Genomic DNA, 23,175 nt, shown 5'->3' with positions numbered 1-23,175 from the left:
TCAGTAATTGTAGAACTACAAAGTGATTCTATATGGTAAGTGGAACTGATTAAATGGACAGTGAGTGTAGAAACAAGGAGGTGGTTTTAATGTTACGGTTGACTGGTTGACTTTTTGTCTGCTGATGATTCTCTGAATTGTAATTGGCATGTGGTGCAACATACAATCTTACATTATACAGTGTACTATAAGTACAGAGCATAAGTATCCCAGTAAAAGTTGCAATTGTAAACAGAGTGCCTGTCCTGATGGAAATTAGCTAGCAGCCATGAGGCTGGCACTTGACATTTAGTGCTTTCTGTTTAATAAACCAATTAGTTTATGTCCAAGTGTTTCTGATTTAATTGGTTTTAAACTGGAGGATAAGTAATTAATTCATAGCAGAAATTTTAAAAACAGGATAAAGAAAAAAATTTTAATGAAAAAGATTCATTTTGACTTGAAAACAGTTAAACAGTGACTGGCATTCCAGACTTAATTGTCATTTAGGGTCATATTCGCACAGTAATTATAAATACCATTCACTGTCATTATAATCACAATAATTATTATAATCATTATTATAATTGTAATAATGTTCTATCACTGTAATTATCTTACCTGCTGTTCCAGAAGAAGTTTATTGGTGGGAATGGCAGCAAATGCCTTATAGCTGGATTTGATCTTGTGTGGCTTTAAAGAAAAATAATTAGAAAGAATGTATTAAATATAAATGGAACCATTCAAAATTGATTTCGTCATAATGTCATAAAATATTACTCTAACAAGCACACTAACATCAAACTTGCCAGTTTGCAAAGGATATGCAAACATGATTTCTTGATAGCTGGTGAATATCATGTTTTACAGCAGCGTGGGGCTACATTGTCAAATGTCTTTCATATCTTTCATGCTTCATTCATTCATGCTGTTAAAGTATGCAAATGATATACAACAGAGCTGCTCAAACACTCGTAAGGTACCTTTCTGCTTTTGTCTGTGCTGTCTGGAGTGTCATCCCGTGGTGAAGAAGCAGGTGAGGAACAAAACGAGTAAGTAGGTGAAGGCGAAAGGAAACGGTCAGGGGTTGCCGAAGACGCAGGCAATGTGTAACGGTCAGTTGTGGAGGAGCAGGAGCCTGGCCTTGGTGAGGTCCAGGTTGGTGAAATAGGAGGTGTGTAGGCTAGGTGTATAGGGCCAGCGACTCGAGGGAAAGGTGAATGTCTGAAACCTGGGGATGTTGAAAGAACTCGTTCTTGTTCAGAAGTGATTTTTAGGGCATATTGCAGGTTGGAACTTGGTTTTTCATCTGCATGCTGTATGATTGCTGAAGCCTGAGGCTGATGAGCAGATTTGGGATCAGCGGTAGATGACAGGTAATATGGCTTTTGTACAAGTTTTAAAGGGGATGGTGTTCTACAAGGTTCTTCTGCCTCCAGAATCGAAAAGGCATTACCTGATTTTTGTCTATATTCCTGGCCTGAGGAATCTAAAGTGCAATACAGTTCTTTTGAATATTCTGAGTATGGTTTTGCTGAATGTTCAGATAAGTTCCCCGGAGGTGTTTTACTCTCAGAGGTGCAGAGAAGGGAATGAGTTGATTTAGGAGGAAAGGAGGTAGGTATGGAGGAAGATTTAAAGAGAGAGAAGCTGGGCACTTTGGGTACATAACTGTCTTTATAGGTTTGTGTGGAGAAATGAGCAAGGGGAGGTTCAGAAGTTGAGGCACTTGGCATGTTCAAACAGATTCCATCATCTGGTGAAGATATAGTCCTACTTCTGACTGCAAAACTGAAAGAGTCAAATGCATCTGATGATTCCACCGGAGGTGTTGCGGAGATGCCTTTCTTTTTCTCTGGTGACATTTTCAGTTTTTCAGATAATAACTTTAGAGGCTTCGTGTTATGACTGGGATATATACTTGAATCCCCTTGTAATCTCACCATGGGGGCTAGGGCAGAGGCCGCTGAACAACCTGAGCAAGAGGACATGTTGATTGGGCTAACAGGCCAACAAGGAGAGTAGGGTCTTTGTAAAGCAGGGGACAGGATTGGTAGACGACCCTTCCTCAGAATTGCTGTTAGTAGGGACAGATGGGTCGGTGGGAGTCTGTGTCTGCCACGACCCGACAGGGGACAGGGTGAAGCAGCTCGGCTGCTGCAGCCGAGTGTCTGGCAGGAAGTTGGAGGCATCTGTACTAGGCTTGACCCTGGGGCCAGAGAATGACTCTTGATCCTCATGACTGAAGGGGTGAAAGCTCCTGACCTCACAGAGGAGCAGGGTGAGACAGTGTGACTAAATGTAACAGGAGAAGTACAAGGAGAAAACATTGGGAGAGCTGACCAGCTCCTTTCCTTATCCCAACCTTCAGACAGAGCAGATTCCCTAGAAGACGCAGTAGTTAAAACGTCCACAGAGCTGGCAGGGCTGAGGACCTCCTCCTCGTTATGAGATTTGCTGTTTAAAAACATCTCTGAGCTGACCTCAGCACCCTGAAAAATGTGACGGTCTAGCTGAGAGATGCCGGAGTGTTTGTTATAAGCTGTGTCCATAGTGACAAGGCTGAGCTTTTGACTTGCGCAACCTAACTCAGCCGGCAACACAACTGGTGAAGAAGAGGGGGTAAGAGCAGGCTTATCAGTAGATTTCTCCTGAGAAAATCAGAAAAAGATCAAACAATAAAAATCATGCAATCATCCTTTCTACATGTAGTTTATTACTTTAAACATCTACACCAATCAGCCATAACATTAAAACCACCTCCTTGTTTCTACACTCAGTGCCCATTTTATCAGCTCCACTTACCATACAAAAGCATTTTGTAGTTCTACACATACTGACTGTAGTCCATCTGTTTCTCTGCATACTTGTTTAACCTGCTTTTACCCTGTTCTTCAATGGTTAGGACCCCCACAGAGCAGATATTATTTAGGTGGTGGATGATCTCGGCACTGCAGTGACACTGACATGGTGGTGGTGTGTTAGTGTGTGTTGTGCTGGTATGAGACCTGGTATGGATCAGACACAGCAGTGCTGCTGGAGTTTTTAAATACCGTGTCCACTTACTGTCCACTCTATTAGACACTCCTACCTAGTTGGTCCACCTTGTAGATGTAAAGTCAGAGACGATCGCTCATCTATTGCTGCTGTTTGAGTTGGTCATCTTTAACCCTTTGATGCACAATCTGGGTCAAAAGTGACCCGACTAAGTTTTTATTTTCTATATTTTTGCAATAAATTAATTTAGCCATTCAAGCTTCCATGAATTCCTCAATTAACTTGTTTTTGATCATCACAAATCCTTATTTCAGTTTTATATTGTTTACTTTTTTAATAAAAATCATTTTTGTATCACTACCCTTCTAATGCACAACATGGGTCAAAATTGACCCTTATGTATTTACTATGGAATTTGGTAGGAACTACTGACATTTTTAGTGTTTGTAGTCAGAAACATATTTACTGATCTTTTGAAAGATAACCAAGGATTAGGCTCTTGAACTTCACTAGTTAGAGAAATATATCCAATACTATTAGCTTGCTAGCTGTTAGCATATTCTATTCTAGATAGCTTTTATTAGCTATAAAAAGGACAGTAAATACAGTGGGGAAAATAAGTAGTTGATCCCCTGCTGATTTTGTAAGTTTACCCCCTTACAAAGACTTGAACAGTCTATAATTTTTATGGAAGATTTATTTTAACAGAGAGAGACAGAATATCAACAAAAAATCCAGAAAAAAAAAATTAAATGAAAGTTATAAATTAATTTGTATTTAATTAAGGGAAATAAGTATTTGATCCCCTACCAACCAGCAAGAATTCTGACCCCCACAGACCGGTTATGTGCCCATGAGGCACACAAATTAGTCCTGTCCCTGTATAAAAGACACCTGTCACAGAATCGGTTCTTCCATTCAAATCTCTCGACCACCATGGGCAAGACCAAAGAGCTATCAAAGGACGTCAGGGACAAGATTGTAGACCTGCACAAGGCTGGAATGGGCTACAAGACCATCAGCAAGAAGCTTGTTGAGAAAGAGACCACTGTTGGTGCGATCATTCGAAAATGGAAGAAATACAAGATCACAGTCAATCGCCCTCACTCTGGAGCTCCATGCAAGATCTCACCTGGTGGGGTAAGAATGATTCTGAGAAAGGTGAGGTCAGTCCAGAATTACACGGGAGGAGCTTGTCAATGATCTCAAGGGAGCTGGGAGCACAGTCACCAAGAAAACCATTAGTAACACACTTTACCGTAATGGATTGAGATCCTGCAGTGCCCGCAAAGTCCCTCTGCTCAAGAAGGCTCATGTACAGGCCCGTCTGAAGTTTGCCAATGAACACCTGAATGATTCACAGAAAGCTTGGGAGAATGTGATATGGTCAGATGAGACAAAAATTTAGCTCTTTGGCATCAACTCCACTCGCCGTGTTTGGAGGCAGAGAAATGCCCAGTGGGGATGGTGTTCGTGGGATCATATCCAGCATTTCTCTGCTCCCAGCTCCCTTGAGATCATTGACAAGCTCCTCCCGTGTAATTCTGGACACGGAGGTGGCCCATGGGGCTCTGGTACAATATGTTGGATGCTGCCACCCACAATGCCTTCATTATCTTCACTAACACTAACTAACACCCTGATTGCATGAGATCACTAGCTTGTGTTCCCAGTGCACCAATTTGTGTTGTATCTATATGATCTCATCAGTTTTACATTCAGTCACATTCACCAATCTTTACTACAGTTCAATATCAGTGTTAATTTGAATAAATATATTATTACAGTGTGTTTTCATTTTATTTAATCACACTTGCAGACATGGGTCATTTTCGACCCATGTGTGTAAAGCTGATGTAGTAATACAAAAACTATTTTTTGTTCATGAAGTAAATTAATAAAAAATAAAATAATGGTTGAAGATAATCAAAAACAAGATGTGTGATAAACACTTGGGACAATAAATGGTGAAATAAATAGATTTCAAAATATATACCAAAAAGATACTCAGCAATACATGAAATAACATAGGAAATGAATATGGGTCGTTTTCGACCCATGTTGTGCAATAGAAGGGGTTTGCTTAGCTTGTGCATCAAATAGTTAAGATCTTCATCAGTGGTCACAGGACGCTGCCTACGGGGCGCTGTTGGCTGGATATATTTTTGGTTGGTAGATTATTCTCAGTCCAGCAGTGACAGTGAGGTGTTTAACAACTCCATCAGCGTTGCTGTGTCTTATCCACTCATACCAGCACAACACACACTAACACACCACCACCATGTCAGTGTCACTGCAGTGCTGAAAATGACCCACCACCCAAATAATACCTACTCTTTAGTGGTCCAGGGAGAGTCCTGACCATTGAAGAACAGCATGAAAGGGGGCTAACAAAGCATGCAGAGAAACAGATGGACTACAGTCAGTAATTGTAGAACTACAAAGTGCTTCTATATGGTAAGTGGAGCTAATAAAATGGACAATGTGTGTAGAAACAAGAGGTGGTTTTAATGTTATGGCTGATCGGTGTGTATAAGCTAGTGTTTTAAACTGTATTATTATTATGAATACAATACAATGTCTGAGGGTTACACATCCCCTGAGGGTCCACCATGAAATTGTTCACCTTAGTTTCTGAGTGCTTGCTCCTCTCCTGGGGCACCATATCAGCAGACTCCTTAACATGCACAATCTCAGCCTTATAAACACCTTCTTTTGTCATTTTCCCCTCAGATGCCTCTGGGTCTCCTAAAGCCTGTCATAGGTACATAAAACATTTCTAAGCATTGTAGAATCTAAAATGTCAGACAATACAAAGAGTCCTTTGCTTATGGGCAGCTACTTTCAGCACCTTCTCATCATAACAATGGGAATATACACCAATCAGGCATAACATTACGACCACCTTCCTAATATTGTGTTGGTCCCCCTATTGTTGCCAAAACAGCTCTGACCCGTCGAGGCATGGACTCCACTAGACCCCTGGCACCAAGATGTCAGCAGCAGATCCTTTAACTCCTGTAAGTTGTAAGGTGGGGCCTCCATGGATCGGACTTGTTTGTCCAGCACATCCCACAGATGCTCGATTGGATTGAGATCTGGGGAATTTGGAAGCCAAATCAACACCTCAAACTCGTTGTTGTGCTTCTCAAACCATTCCTGAACCATTTTTGCTTTGTGGCAGGGCGCATTATCCTGCTGAAAGAGGCCACAGCCATCAGGGAATACCGTTTCCATGAAAGGGTGTACATGGTCTGCAACAATGCTTAGGTAGGTGGTACGTGTCAAAGTAACATCCACATAGATGGCAGGACCCAAGGTTTCCCAGCAGAACATTGCCCAAAGCATTACAATGCCTCCGCCGGCTTGCCTTCTTCCCATAGTGCATCCTGGTGCCATGTGTTCCCCAGGTACGGACGCACAAGCACCTGGCCTTCCACATGATGTAAAAGAAGGCGTGATTAATCAGACCAGGCCACCTTCTTCTTCTATTGCTTTGTGGTCCAATTCCGATGCTCACGTGCCCATTGTTGGTGCTTTCGGCGGTGGACAGGGGTCAGCATGGGCACCCTGACTGGTCTGCGGCTATGCAGCCTCATATGCAGCAAACTGTGATGCACTGTGTATTCTGACACCTTTCTGTCAAAACCAGCATTAACTTCTTCAGCAGTTTGAGCTACAGTAGCTCGTCTGTTGGATCGGACACGGGTCAGCCTTCGCTCCCCACGTGCATCAGTGAGCCTTGGCACCCATGACCTTGTCGCCGGTTTACCACTGTTCTTTCCTTGGACCACTTTTCATAGATACTGACCACTGCAGACTGGGAACACCCCACAAGAGCTTTATGCAGTGCCGTCTGAGGGATAGGAGTTCATGTGTGTTCAGCTTAGGTTTGTTTCCCTGCCCTTTACACACTAAAATTCTTTCAGATTCCTTACATTGTTTAATGATAGTATGCACTCTAGAGGGAGAAATATGCCAAAACATATTTTTCAACATTACAATAATTTGTTTATTTCTGGTATCAATGAGAAGCACTGTCCACCTCCCTCTCTCGGACACTGCCAGTTTTGTTTGTTGGATGCCAAGCCAGCTAGATAGCACAACTGAGATTTGAATTTGACAGAGGGCTGATGGTGGGCTATCACGATAAACAGCTGCACCACCCGATACTCATCTATACACATATACACACCCATTCACCTATAGGGCAATTTAGTGTCTCCAATTAACCTGACTGCATGTTTTTGGACTGTGGGAGGAAACCCATGCGGACACGGGGAGAACATGCAAACTCCGCACAGAAAGGACCCGGACCATCCCGCCTGGGGATCGAACCCAGGACCCTCTTGCTGTGAGGCGACAGTGCTACCCACTGAGCCGCCTAAAATTAATTAATTAATGAAACCAAATGAAATACATTTAACTTTGTGGCAACATTTTAAAAAGGTGCCACTGTGTGCAAAGCAAGGTTTATAAAGACAAGGTCGACTCCATATTAATGCCCATGGTTTTGAAATATTCAACAAGCTCATGGTCAAATGTCCACATACTTTTGGCCAAATTATGTACATGTTTTGCACACTGTATTATACATAAACTGCAATACCATGTTTCAAATTTGCAACCAGAGACAAAATCTAAAAATATTTTATGGGATGTATGTACTATATTAGATATAAAAAATTACCTGGAAATACACTATATTGCCAAAAGTATTCGCTCGCCTGCCTTCACACGCATATGAATTTGAGTGACATCCCATTCTTAATCCATAGGGTTTAGGAGTGTGTTTATGGGAATTTTTGACCATTCTTCCAGAAGCGCATTTGTGAGGTCAGACACTGATGTTGGACAAGAAGGCCTGGCTCGCAGTTTCCGCTCTAAATCATCCCAGAGGTGTTCTATCGAAGGGAGGGTAGCAAATAACATTGGAGCTTCCTCACTGGTGGCGGCACAGTGGCTCAGTGGGTAGCACTGTCGTCTCACAGCAAGAAGGTCCTGGGTTCAATCCCCAGGTGGGGCGGTCCGGGTCCTTTCTGTGTGGAGTTTGCATGTTCTCCCCGTGTCTGCGTGGGTTTCCTCCGGGAGCTCCGGTTTCCTCCCACAGTCCAAAGACATGGAAGTGAGGTGAATTGAAGATACAAAATTGTCCATGACTGTGTTCGATATATAACCTTGTGAACTGATTAACCTTGTGTAATGAGTAACTACTGTTTCTGTCATGAATGTAACCAAAGTGTAAAACATGACGTTAAAATCCTAATAAACAAATAAACAAATTCCTCACTGGTCAGTTTACCCAAACCACATGTACTGTAATGCCTACCTGATTCAGTCTACTTGACTTCTTTTCCCATGCTGATAGAGCTCTGCTCTCTGTGGGTATTTTCTTCAGTACAGGTAGTATGGAGAAGGACTTGAGCTTGGTTGCAACAACAACAGTGACCTGTGTAAAGAACAAAAACAAGACCAATATTCAATGTCCAATATCAGTCAGGTTTATTAAAAATAAGTAAATGAAAGATGGCTATGCTTACATTGTTTCAATGATCAACACCACAAAAAAAATCACAGTGATCCATGCTATTGATAGAGATTATACATAAACCACTTTAATTACCAGTCTCAAAAGACCTTGGGCCACTGAATACACTTCTGATTTAGATATAAAAATGTTTTTTAAAGACTTAAATTAAGCTCTAGTCGCCCTCTGGTTTGGTCTAATGCTGAATGACATTAATAAAGGCAGTGTGATTGTAGTGATACCGCAGCCAATTTTTATTAAACATGTTCATGGTTCCAAAGAAAACTGTGGATCATAGCTCAATATTTAAGCAATGTTACTCTTCAAGATGTAATAATTATGGTGACTAAACACAGATTTAATTAGCAAAAATACATAGGCTGAGAATGTTTCAGACATTTTCTATTGGCTATGTTTTTCATTTGCTTGCCAAATCCACATTAAGGTTTGGTTAGAGGAAATATCTTTAGAAAGAATAAAACCCACTAAACCCTTTACATAATGTTAACAATTTAATTTAATGTTCAATAAAATAAAATGTAAAAAACTGAAGTAAATTTCTCATACTCATCTGAGGTTATTCAAGATGGTTCCACATAGCCCTACACCCACCCAATTTCCACCACAAACTTGTAAACAAACTTAATTGAGACCTGCTTGAGATTATTTTATTTATTAATAATTTAGTTGTGTTTTGTTGTTGTTGTTTTGTTAACAACTGTATGTGTCTTTACCATCCTTTAAATGGCCTTGACACTGGACAAAATAGAGATACATTTCTGGTATAGCAGAATTTAAAGGTATAACCACATGGGTGAGGGATTACTTTGGCAAACCTTTATCAAGCACTACAATACAGAGTTACATGCAGAAATGCCACTTAAAATTTTACTGTGCAAAAAAGAAGCCTGATGTTAACCATGTCCAGTGGTGGCGTCGACTTCTCTGGGCTTGGATGTATCTAGGATGGACAATCACACAGTGTAAACGTGTATTGTGGCCAACCTGAAACACTAAATTACTTGGTATCCTCGGTGCCAAAACGTCTTTTAAGTGTGGTGAAAAGAAATGGCAACATTACAAAGTGGTAAATGCTTTACTGTCCCAACTATTTTTTGGAATGTGTTGCAGGCCTGAAATGCAGGAATGAATTAATATTAATTAATAAAATGAAGTTGAGCAGACAAAACATAAAATATCTCAGGTTCATACTGTCTGCAATCAAATAAAAGAAACTTTTATTGCTGCATTTTCCATGCTGTCCCAACTTTTTCTGATTTGGGGTTGTATTTATTAATTATTTAGTTGTGTTCTTTGTTGCTGTTGTTTTGTTAACTACTGTATGTGTCTTGACCATCCTTTAAATGGCCTTGACACTTTGGATAGAGGTAAATTAGAGGTAAATGTCTGGTACAGCAGAATTCAAATGTATAATATACAGCTTCAGATGTTTGCAATGTATTTTTTTTTATAATTGATTTTTATGCTGTACTTAGATTCACCTGTGCTCCCCACCTGCCTTCCCTGTCTTTGTTCGAGTTATGCCAGCTCACAGTTCATTCCTGTTATTCTCTCTAGCTCCCTTGGTTACATTGTTTGTTAGTTATTGGTTTTCCTTGTTTTCATTATTACCTTTCTATTGCGTATTGTTTGTTTCTTCTTTTCCATAAATCTTAATATACAGAATGACTAGGCAAGTGTGCCCGACCCCTTTTTAATATATAATGACTTGAGGCAAGATTACTTTTTGAACTGTCCATTCATGGTCCTATTTTTTGTAATTTATTCACTATGCAAGAGTGCTCCATGCAAAAAATACCTAATTAAACCATAAACGCATTATAGGTTCTTATTTAAAATTGTACATTTTTAACAGATCAGGTAACATTGCTAATGTCCAGACAATATATGTTCCACAGTTAAAGTCACATGTTTACATACACCATACATGCCACATTCATTTTTTCACTATTTCCAAAATTGTATTTTCGTACACATTCCCTCTATTAGGTCAGTCAGGATCATATTTTACTATATTTTAAAAATGTGAAATGTCAGAATTGTACTAGGAACATGATTTATTTTAGCTTGTATTTGTTTTATTACAATCCCAGTGGCTCTGAAGTTTATGTATGCATGGTTAATATTTGGTAGCACTGCCTTTAATTTAACATGGGTTAACTTTGGGTAGCCTTTAACAAATATCTCAAAATAAGCTGAGGGAACTGTAGCCCATTCTTTCAGACACAACTGTAGTAATTGAGTCAGGTTTATTGGCCTCCCTGCTTGTGCATGCTTTTTGAGTTATGTACATGATTTTTTATGAAATTGAAGTCAAGATTGCTTCTCCATTACCATTACGTTGCTTTCAGCTATTTTGCCACGACATTGAAAGTATGCTTGGGGTTTGCTGATTTTACATTTTGTCTTAGTCTGCCTTAACATACTAGAACATTCTGTACTGCACACATCCGTGAAGTTTCACCAGACAACTATCGCAACTTTATTGATTTGACTGCTGAAGCCAGTTTTCTTTTACTTACCTGCAGCAGTTGCAGAATGTAGCCGCATTCCACGTTTCACTTCATTTATACAATTTGTGCTTGTAATAAAATTTAGATCTGCTAATTCACACTACACGATTTTACAAGTCATCAGATCGCTGTACAGTTCACACTACACATATACAACTGGATCTCTTGCATTCGGGAGTCTTTTAAGTCATGTATTTTACACTACACGACTGATGGGCGATAGGGGATTACACACTACACCAGGGGTCGGCAACCTTTTTTGTACTCTGTGCCGATTAAAAAAAATTAATTAAAGATGAAGTACTAAGTGTGCCATGGAATACATCAATCATAACACAAACTGTTGTTATGTATGTGACATAAAGCAATTAATCAGTTAATTAAACTTTGAACTTTGAAATTGCTCGTTTGATTAATTCCATTTGGCTTTGGTGCTTTGTCAAATCTGTCCAGTCTTGTTGAATTGAACGAACATCCACTTTTGCGTGTTTAGCAGCCATGCTATACTAAGTTCGCCTGAAATTGAAAGCTGACTCACTCCCGACACCTTGATTAACCTTAACTAGCATAAATTACTCAACCTTAACTGGCCATAGGCGGAGGTGGCGGAGGTGGTTACAGTGGAGTAATTTATGCTTGTCAAGGTTAATCAAGGTGTCGGGAGTAAGCAGATAGCATAGGGTGTAAGGACGGGTCCAACTAATAAGGCGCAGCCCTGAGCATATAATAAATTTTTTTTCTCTTACCAATTAGCGTGCCAGGCAAACGTGATTCACATGCCAGCTTTGGCATGCGTGCCATAGGTTGCTGATCCCTGCACTACACGATCGATCACCATGAGGAATCGCAGGCGAGTCTGTCTGGTCTCCCAAACTACATTTTGTCACGAAAACACATGCAAAAAGTGACAAGGGATTTAATTATACACTATATTGCCAAAAGTATTTGCTCGTCTGCCTTCACACACATATGAACTTGAGTGACATCCCATTCTTAATCCATGGGTTTAATATGATGTTGGCCCACCCTTTGCAGCTATAACAGCTTCAAATCTTCTGGGAAGGCTTTCCACAAGGTTTAGGAGTGTGTTTATGGGAATTTTTGACCATTCTTTCAGAAGCGCATCTGTGAGGTCAGACACTGATGTTGGACAAGAAGGCCTGGCTCGCAGTCTCTGCTCTAATTCATCCCAAAGGTGTTCTATCGGGTTGAGGTCAGGACTCTGTGCAGACCAGTCAAGTTCTTCCACACCAAACTCGCTCATCCATGTCTTTATGGACCTTGCTTTGTGCACTGGTGCGCATGTCAGAACAGGAAGGGGAGGCCATCCCCAAACTGTTCCCACAATTTGGGAGCATGAAATTGTCCAAATTGTCTCTTGGTATATTGAAGCATTAAAAGTTCCTTTCACTGGAACTAAGGGGCCGAGCACAACTCCTGAAAAACAACCCCACACCATAATCCCCCCTCCACCACACTTTACACTTGGTACAATGCAGTCAGACAAGTACCGTTCTCCTGGCAACCGCCGAACCCAGACTCATCTATTAGATTGCCAGACGGAGAAGTGTGATTCATCACTCCAGTGAACACGTCTTCACTGCTCTAGAGTCCAGTGGCGGCATGCTTTACACCACTGCATCCAACGCTTGGCATTGCGCTGGTGATGTAAGGCTTGGATGCAGCTGCTCGGTCATGAAAACTCATTCCATGAAGCTCTCTACACTCTGTTCTAGAGCTAATCTGAAGGTCACATGAAGTTTGGAGGTCTGTAGCGATTGACTCTGCAGAAAGTTGGCGACCTCTGCGCACTATGCGCCTCAGCATCCGCTGACCCCGCTCTGTCATTTTACGTGGCCTACCACTTCATGGCTGAGTTGCTGTAGTTTCCAATCACTTCCACTTTGTTATAATACCACTGACAGTTGACTGTGGAATATTTAGTATCAAGGAAATTTCGCTCCTGAGAGTGACCCATTCTTTCACTAATGTTTGTAGAAGCAGTCTGCATGCCTAGGTGTTGGTTTTATACACCTGTGGCCATGGAAGTGATTGGAACACCTGAATTCAATGATTTGGATGGGTGAGTGAATATTTTTGGCTATATAGTGTACCATGTCTAAAAATGCACATCAACAAGAAGCGAGCGATCAAAGTCAATTGTGCGCTGATGTGCAGCATAAAAGCAAGTAGGAAAAATAAATGAATCAGAGTGGATTGGGCTGCGTGCCCAGCAGGGATCATGTGTTCTGTAGTGAGTTGGAGGTTAATAAATATTTTTGCAATGCAGTGTGGTGTTATGGTTTGGCGTGGACGATAAGATCACAAATACTGTGTGTGCCAATATATTCTGATAGAAATCATATTATGCCCCTGTCCCACATTTTTACAACTCATCCCCCGGGTTTCCCCTCACCAAAGATGTTCACAAGTCACAAAATACGAATCTGAGTCAAGTCACGAGTCAATATAATATACACAAAACATATAGTGGAAATTAGTGCTGGGTATTGCTACTAATTTCCTGGATCGATTCGATTCGATTCGATTCACAAGGTCCCAATTCGATTCGATTTCCGATTCGATTCGATTTCGATTCAACACAGGCATATTTGAGTTACATTAACAGGTTTTGTTTAAATATGTAAAGATGTTCAGAGAACGAATGTGATAATTGTACAAAGAACACTCATTATTAAATATATTTGTGTATTTTGTTTACATAAATAATTAATCCAAAACAGAAAACAGTAACATTCATTTTTTATTATTATTTTATAAGTCTGACACACTACAACATTGTAAATGTAATGTAAACATACACCTGGCTGTTGAACAGCTTATGCCAAGTTTACACTACACGACTTTCTGATTTGCCGGGTCGCTGTACAGTTCACACTGCACGACTGATCGGCGATGGGGGGTTTTACACTACACCGTCTATCACCAACTGGAATCACAGGCGAGCTTCTCTGGTCTCCAAAACTACATTTGTCACGAAAACAAACGTGAGAAGTGATGAAAAGTTTAATGATACCACGTCCAAACATGCACATCAACAAGTAGCGAGAGATCAAAGTTTGTGCGCTGATGTAGAAAATGGAGAAAAATAAAGGAATCTGAATGGATTTGGCAACACGAGCAGCATGGATCGTTCTGTAGTGAGTTGGAGGTTAATAAATACTGTATTTTGTCTTGTAGAGAACAATCAGGTCAGAAATACTGTATAACTCGTCTGCTGATGTATTCTGATAGAAACTATATTACGCCCCTGTACCACCTGTTTACAACCTCTCCCCCCGTGTTTCCCCTCGCTGTTTCTCACATTGATTGAGAGCCGAGTTTTGATCGCAGAGCGAACACCAAGTTCCTCCCGAACCTAGCGCTGACCCGTCGCCGAGCGAAAATCAGGGCAAAAATCGTGTAGTGTGAACTAGACATTACTTGAGCTTCTGCCATGCTGAACTGATGTGCAGGTCAGATCTCGTTGCGCAAAAAAACAGTGGCTGGTCACGCAAAATTAAAGGGGTAACAGATTTCCGTGTACACCGTAAAAAGGGGCGTATTTAAAAGATCGATCTCGCGTTTATATGAATCGATATCGGATCGTTCAAATAAAGATCGATTCGAATCGAAAAATAGATTTTATAAACCCACCCCTACTGGAAATGTAGCGTAGAAATAAAAAAAAAAAACTGTAAATTCAGATAAAAAACAACAACAGATTAGCAACTGTATTTTGCCATTTTACTTGGTGCCTTTACTTTCCTAGTCATTGTGCAAATCAATGTAATTTCCGTAACAAGAAGGTACCAGTTAAAAGCTTAAACTGATACGTCTTGTTTTCATTGCAAAACAAAGCGCGCAATAAATCACGGTACAGCGGCCAAAATCCAAAACACAGCAAAAAAAAAAAAAATCATAACCTCTGCTTACCTTAGTTTATTTTTTTTCAGATGCTATTCAATTTATAACCATGTGTTGTCCCATTAGGAATATAATCCATTATTTTGAAAATGTGTGCTTATAATTAAAAACCTCCAAACTTTTCCCGGTTGTGGAAAACACTTGTTAGAAAGCCAATCAAGCGTTTCATTGACAGTCATCTGTGTGACGCAAACCGAATAAATGCAAATAACAGCATTACTTACTAAAAATTAAAATCAAAAGTTCTGATTGGTTCAGAAAGCGATCTTTTAACCATTAGCGCCAATTCTGTAGGAGCGTTCCATTCACCCTAGTTGTTCCTGTGAAGTGCACTACGTAGGGTATTCCACCATTTTAAGTGTGATTCCAATCCATAGGTAACAAAAAAAATCAAATGAAGTGAACTTCAAATTGTGTAGGGAGTAGGGAGCAATGCTTCTTCACTACACCGGAACCCGGCTGGAACATTTACCCATTGCGTGCGTTGTGGGTTAAGATGGCCTGAGCATTGTTAGAGAGCAGAATATTTATAATAATAATAATATTATATATATATATATATACTGTATATATATATACAGTAAATATATATATATATATATATATATATATATATATATACAGTATATATATATATATATATAGTATATACAGTATATATATATACAGTGTATCACAAAAGTGAGTACACCCCTCACATTTCTGCAGATATTTAAGTATATCTTTTCATGGGACAACACTGACAAAATGACACTTTGACACAATGAAAAGTAGTCTGTGTGCAGCTTATATAACAGTGTAAATTTACTCTTCCCTCAAAATAACTCAATATACAGCCATTAATGTCTAAACCACCGGCAACAAAAGTGAGTACACCCCTAAGAGACTACACCCCTAAATGTCCAAATTGAGCACTGCTTGTCATTTTCCCTCCAAAATGTCATGTGATTTGTTAGTGTTACTAGGTCTCAGGTGTGCATAGGGAGCAGGTGTGTTCAATTTAGTAGTACAGCTCTCACACTCTCTCATACTGGTCACTGAAAGTTCCAACATGGCACCTCATGGCAAAGAACTCTCTGAGGATCTTAAAAGACGAATTGTTGCGCTACATGAAGATGGCCAAGGCTACAAGAAGATTGCCAACACCCTGAAACTGAGCTGCAGCACAGTGGCCAAGATTATCCAGCGTTTTAAAAGAGCAGGGTCCACTCAGAACAGACCTCGCGTTGGTCGTCCAAAGAAGCTGAGTGCACGTGCTCAGCGTCACATCCAACTGCTGTCTTTGAAAGATAGGTGCAGGAGTGCTGTCAGCATTGCTGCAGAGATTGAAAAGGTGGGGGGTCAGCCTGTCAGTGCTCAGACCATACGCCGCACACTACATCAAATTGGTCTGCATGGCTGTCACCCCAGAAGGAAGCCTCTTCTGAAGTCTCTACACAAGAAAGCCTGCAAACAGTTTGCTGAAGACATGTCAACAAAGGACATGGATTACTGGAACCATGTCCTATGGTCTGATGAGACCAAGATTAATTTGTTTGGTTCAGATGGTCTCAAGCATGTGTGGCGGCAATCAGGTGAGGAGTACAAAGATAAGTGCGTCATGCCTACAGTCAAGCATGGTGGTGGGAATGCCATGGTCTGGGGCTGCATGAGTGCAGCAGGTGTTGGGGAGTTACATTTCATTGAGGGACACATGAACTCCAATATGTACTGTGAAATACTGAAGCAGAGCATGATCCCCTCCCTCCGGAAACTGGGTCGCAGGGCAGTGTTCCAGCATGATAATGACCCCAAACACACCTCTAAGACGACCACTGCTTTACTGAAGAGGCTGAGGGTAAAGGTGATGGACTGGCCAAGCATGTCTCCAGACCTAAACCCAATAGAACATCTTTGGGGCATCCTCAAGCGGAAGGTGGAGGAGCGCAAAGTCTCGAATATCCGCCAGCTCCGTGATGTCGTCATGGAGGAGTGGAAAAGCATTCCAGTGGCAACCTGTGAAGCTCTGGTAAACTCCATGCCCAGGAAAGTTAAGGCAGTTCTGGGAAATAATGGTGGCCACACAAAATATTGACACTTCAGGAACTTTCACTAAGGGGTGTACTCACTTTTGTTGCCGGTGGTTTAGACATTAATGGCTGTATATTGAGTTATTTTGAGGGAAGAATACATTTACACTGTTATATAAGCTGCACACAGACTACTTTTCATTGTGTCAAAGTGTCATTTTGTCAGTGTTGTCCCGTGAAAAGATATACTTAAATATCTGCAGAAATGTGAGGGGTGTACTCACTTTTGTGATACACTGTATATATATATATCATGAGTCGAATCCGAGTCATTTGAAATGAGTCAGAGTTACATTGCCTCGTTACGTGCGGCTCGACTCGAGTCCCTATCTCTGCCCTCACCCCTTATCCTGTGTTTTCATTGGCTGTAGTTCAACATAGAACTGGCTGCCGCTCACAACCTGCTCGCAACGCCTTTCACACTACAGGATTTTGAGTCGGCAACAGGTCCAGATATTTAACATGCTAGATATTTTTCTTTAGTCTGCGAGCGATCGGTGAGCCGCTCGGATCGAGTAATTGAACAGATGAACACAGTGATCGAGAGCCGAGTTTCAATCCTCGAGCTCCCGAGCTCCCACATCTAGCGGTGACCGGTCGGCGAGCGAAAATCATGGCAAAAATCATGTAGTGTGAATTAGGCATACAGACAACGTGTCCCTTCTTTTTAATCTCCTGGCCAAAATAGAGGAACGACAGCAGAGCAAGTAGAGTACTCAGCACCTAACACTAGGTTACTAAGAAACCATGTACAATGCATATAACAAGTAGGGTGTCCATAATGTTTGGCAGTGTAGTGTACTTTGATTTAATAGCCTAATTGCACGTTTACATAAATTATACACACACAGAGTCCACAATTTTATCAGTTGGACCAAACTCCATAAAAGCAGTTTACTGTACTGTAAAAATCCATTAAATATTTATTTACCATGTCTCTTAAGATTACCTTTTCTCAGTGAAGGGATCTGAATGCACAGCTTACAAGAACAAATTTTTTCCTCTTAGATAGATATCAGTAAATTGAAAGCCGCACAGATTTTATATTCCGATTTCACAGCTGTAAAAGGTTTTTTTTCTGTCTTTCTGTATGGATGATCCCTGAAAACATAAATGCTTCTGTTGACAGCAACCTTATTAAGATGTATGGCTATCTCACAGCATGTCAAAAAGAAATAAATTATTGGTTTTTCATAGCTGAATGCACCAGAAAAAAATTCACAATTCTAAATATAAGCAAAAGATGTTGCTATGAGAAATCAGTGAGAAGAAAATGACATATTAACACCAGATAGTGTCATGTTTTGACTGTAAAAGATTTAACATGTAATCCTTAGAAAAATACATACACATGGCTGTATATACACACTATGCTGGTTTAGTGATATACCGTAGATTTAAATTACATTTACTTTTTTGGCATTTAGGAGACGTTCTTATCCAGAGTGACAGAGGTGCTTCTATAGTAAACGTTACCTTACTCTAGTTTAGGTGGACAACAGTCCAAGAACACAAATTACTTTTACCTTTTGATTTTTGTAACTTGCTACTGAGGCCTTAATTTCCTTCGGGATTAATAAAGTATCTATCTGTCTATCTTAGAACCTTTTTTTTGCAAGAAAAAAGAGCGTAAATACAAGTCAGCTTAAGTGTTTAGTAAAGAGATCTTTTTAATCGTCTTTTAAAGACAGTTAGAGACTCAGATGTTTGGACAGTCAAGGGAAACTCATTCTACCACTTGGGTGCAAGTACAGAGAAGAGCCTTGATGCGTGTCTTGCTCGAGTTCTGGGTGGAGGATCAAGTCAAGCGAGACTAGAGGCTCGGAGGCTGCGTGGTATAGAGCGGGGTTTAATTAGACCTCGAAGGTAGCTTGGGGCTGGTCCATTTTTGGCTTTGTAGGCGAGCATCAGTGTTTCATACTAAATGCGTGCAGCTACAGGAAGCCAGTGCAGAGAACGCAGCAGTGGGGTAAAGTGGTAATGTTTATGTTGGTAAAAAACCAGGCGAGCAGCTGCATTTTGAATGAGCTGCAAGGGTTTAATAGTGGACATAGGAGCACCTGCCAGGAGGGAGTTGCAGTAGTCCAACCGTGAGATTACAAGTGACTGGACCAGAATTTGAGTGGCCTCCATGGACAGAAATTGCCAAATCTTCCTGATGTTCTAAAGAAGGAAACCGGCACGATCTTATCATGTTGGCTGCATTAGGAGAGAAGGTCAGCTGGTTATCAAGGACAACACCAAGGTTTCTTATATTATCGGATGGTCTGATCTGGGAGTCATCAAGAGAGAAGACTGATCTCCAGGAATAAATAACAGCTCCGTTTTGCTGGGATTAAGTTTTAGATAATTAGCTGACATCCATTGTGAGATATCTCGCAGACATGCTAAGATGCGAGCTGAGACTTGTGTGTCTATGACCTTACCAAGAGAGTGGGTATAGAGAATGGAAGTGGGCCAAGTACAGAGCCCAGAGGAACACCAGTTGAGAGAGTGCATGGATAAAGATCTCCACCATAACACCTGGTAGGAGTGCCCTTCCAGATAGGAAGCCATCCATTGCCATGCCGAACCAGTTACTGCAAGGTTGGAGAGAGCAGACACGAGAATGTGATGATTCACTGTGTCACTGTGTAATGTACTATATATTTTATGTTTGCTAGGTTTAGTTGTTGTCCCTTTGTGATCGAGATTTTAAACTCGAATAAAGGTTTGATTCATATTTAATTATTTTTAAACAAGCAAAATTAATTAGGACACGCTAACAGCTGAAGCTGTGCCACATATGATTCCCATGCTGCGTTTCTGGTCTGGCCACCATGTCATTACCAGCTTCATAAGTGGCCGCTGGCAAACATGCAATGTTTTTACCACCAGCTCCATGAGGCAGGGTTGGGCAGTCGTAGCACTCGGTGGTAGTGTCGTTGATCTCAATCTCCCAGCATCAAGCTCCTCTTTGTCCCAAGAGCTATTCAATCTCGCCACTGAGTCGCTTCATTTCTTTCAAGCAACCCCACTTCTGACACCAGTCAAGGACGAGACAGAATTCTTGTCATTGTCACAGTCCTTGCTCATTTACTGAAATGAATCAGAAGCAGGAACATACAGACAGACCTGCCTAAACACTTACCAAACACACACATGTGCTGGAGTAACTAAAATCACACATAAACATGATAACCGGAAATGGCCATCCTGCTAAAATATCTACAGCCCCACAATGATGATATTCTATGTTGCTAGTTTATGTAGATTATGGCTGTGTTCAATTAGTAAAATTGATTCACAAATTGAATTTGGTGAACTGATTAAGTAACCAAAGGAACAACATTTTTTTCAGGAGATGAGGTGTTGTGGAATATCTTAATAAATTCATGTCATGTGTTTTCTGATGTAATGTCATGTTGTATTTACTGATCTAAAATAATTTATCATGTAAAAAATATGCAGCAAAGAACCAGCAAAAATTGCCTTTAATCTGCCTTTAATTGTTAGTTGTTGGAAGAAAGGGTGACACTTGTGAGGTTCACATTATAATAGGTTTAGTGGCATGTTTTCTGTGTTCTGTTATCTTTTTTGAAAACACTGTCATTTAATTATGTGAGATTAACATCTATAAACCCATCCCTGTTACGCTTTATAAAAAAAAAAATCTATTTCAGAGAATATTAGCATAACTCAATCAGACACTGACATGGAATAATAACATAAAAAAAATGTACCTTAGGGTTGTCGAAGTAAAATTGAAAAAAGAGAAACACAGCTGAATAATTTGCACTGTAAAAAGCAATAAGCCCAATTTTATCAGCTTCTCAGTCCCCTGCTGGACTGAGAATAGTCCACCAACCAAAAACATATCCAGCCAACAGCACCCCGTGGGCAGCGTCCTGTGACCACTGATGAAGGTTTAGAAGATGACCAAATCAAACAGCATCAATAGATGAGCGATCGTCTCTGACTTTACAACTACAAGGTGGACCAACTAGGTAGGAGTGTCTAATAGAGTGGACAGTGAGTGGACACAGTATTTAAAAACTCCAGCAGCGCTGCTGTGTCTTATCCACTCAACACACAACACACACTAACACCTAAATAATTCCTGCTCTGTTGTGGTCCTGACGATTGAAGAACAGGGTGTAAGCAGGTGTAAGCAATTGTAATTGTAGAACTACAAATTTCAATTAAACTACAAAGTGCTTCTATATAGTAAGTGGAGCTGATAAAATAGACAGTAGAATGTAGAAACAAGGAGGTGGTTTATATTTGCATTTTTCCAAATTTTCCTCTCAATCTAGTTGAATTCATTTACCCAATTGCATTATGATTCCACTCTGGTTAAGGAGAGCCGTGACACACATGCCCCCTTTGACATGTGTGCGGTAGCCGACTTATGCGGATCAGCTATGTGTACACACCCAGATCAACGCATTATCCCTCGTCTCTGTGCAGGCACCATCAATCAGCCAGCAGAGGTCGTAATTGCATCAGTTATGAGGTCCCGTCCAGCACCCCCCCCCCTAGAACAAGTTGTTCATGTAGGCATCCAGCCTGCAGAGTTGAGATTAGAACCGACGAGTTCGAAATATCAGCTCTGGTGTGCTAGCGTGTTTTACCACTGCACCACCTGAGCGCCATAGTCAAAAATATTTCTGTTCTTGTGTTTTACCAGTTCATCAACTCAGCTTCTAGGGCCTTTCCCATACTATTGCAACAAAGGTATTTACAGGCAAACCAGCCCAAATCATTAACAGCAGCCCCAAAATAACTTACATTCCACCACACTTGCCACTGTAAAAGACATCAGTATTGTTCTTATGGCATTTGCCATACCCAGATGCAGAATGATTTATTATTTTAGAATACATGTTTCCACTGCTCCAAGGTCTACTGCTGATGCCTCTTACACTAATCCCACTACTGCTTGGAATTGCAGAAGGTAAGCTTAGGCTTGTGTGCAGCTACTAATCCATTAAGCTCCTAATAACCACTATTTTGTACTTACACAGATTAGGGACAAGCAACTTAAAAATGCAACATATTAGCAGTGTGCATTCTTGTTCCTGAGCTTTTCTTAGCCACTATATCTGAGCTATTTTAGTCTTTGACATTTTAAGAAATTTAGACGGCTATTAAGCTGCTGATGTATCTCTGACAGATCTGAACATGTTTTACGCTCACTTCAATGCTGCAGCCATTTGCACTAAAGGCACTAATAGTGCTGATGAGAGTATGGATGTGAAGCTTGTCACAGATCACAGAACATGGTGTGAAAAAGCTTTTAGGAAAGTGAACATCAAGAAGCCAACAGTACCAGATGACGTGTCCAGTCAGGTCCTCAGAGCCTGTGCTGACCAGTGCATGATCATTTTCAACCAACTCCTGTCATCAGTTGTAATTCCCACATGCTTCAAACAGTTAATTATTATTCTGTTTTAAATTCAATCCGTCCTTAATGATTATCGAACCAGTAGTCCTGACATCTGTCGTGATGAAGTGCTTTAAAATACTTTTCACTATCTGACTTTCTAAAAGTTTTGGTGGGTGATTTGACCGCTGTGACATATTACTAAAAGCTCCATGTCTGTTAGACCTACTTATACCTATAAAAGTCATCTGCCTACAGCAACCATATATATACAGTGTATCACAAAAGTGAGTACACCCCTCACATTTCTGCAGATATTTAAGTATATCTTTTCATGGGACAACACTGACAAAATGACACTTTGACACAATGAAAAGTAGTCTGTGTGCAGCTTATATAACAGTGTAAATTTATTCTTCCCTCAAAATAACTCAATATACAGCCATTAATGTCTAAACCACCGGCAACAAAAGTGAGTACACCCCTAAGAGACTACACCCCTAAATGTCCAAATTGAGCACTGCTTGTCATTTTCCCTCCAAAATGTCATGTGATTTGTTAGTGTTACTAGGTCTCAGGTGTGCATAGGGAGCAGGTGTGTTCAATTTAGTAGTACAGCTCTCACACTCTCTCATACTGGTCACTGAAAATTCCAACATGGCACCTCATGGCAAAGAACTCTCTGAGGATCTTAAAAGACGAATTGTTGCACTACATGAAGATGGCCAAGGCTACAAGAAGATTGCCAACACCCTGAAACTGAGCTGCAGCACAGTG

The 23,175-nt window shown here is 40.6% G+C and overlaps 1 protein-coding gene across 1 annotated transcript in view; it reads right to left on the bottom strand.

The window, feature by feature from the left end:
* mlip (muscular LMNA-interacting protein) overlaps positions 1 to 23,175 on the bottom strand; it is a 118,024-nt gene that overhangs the window by 56,678 nt on the left and 38,171 nt on the right. Inside the window, exons 2-5 of the mRNA XM_062996347.1 lie at positions 8,306 to 8,425; positions 5,603 to 5,731; positions 963 to 2,630; positions 601 to 672 (exon numbers count right to left, since the gene is read on the bottom strand). Of these exons, the coding sequence (XP_062852417.1) occupies positions 601 to 672; positions 963 to 2,630; positions 5,603 to 5,731; positions 8,306 to 8,425 (1,989 nt within the window). The remainder of the gene's footprint in view (positions 1 to 600; positions 673 to 962; positions 2,631 to 5,602; positions 5,732 to 8,305; positions 8,426 to 23,175) is intronic.

Source organism: Trichomycterus rosablanca, chromosome 5, assembly GCF_030014385.1.
Source record: "Trichomycterus rosablanca isolate fTriRos1 chromosome 5, fTriRos1.hap1, whole genome shotgun sequence".
Classification (NCBI taxonomy): Eukaryota; Metazoa; Chordata; class Actinopteri; order Siluriformes; family Trichomycteridae; genus Trichomycterus; species Trichomycterus rosablanca.
Note: the sequence above shows the minus strand (reverse complement) of the source record. Positions and strands in the feature narration are given on the sequence as shown.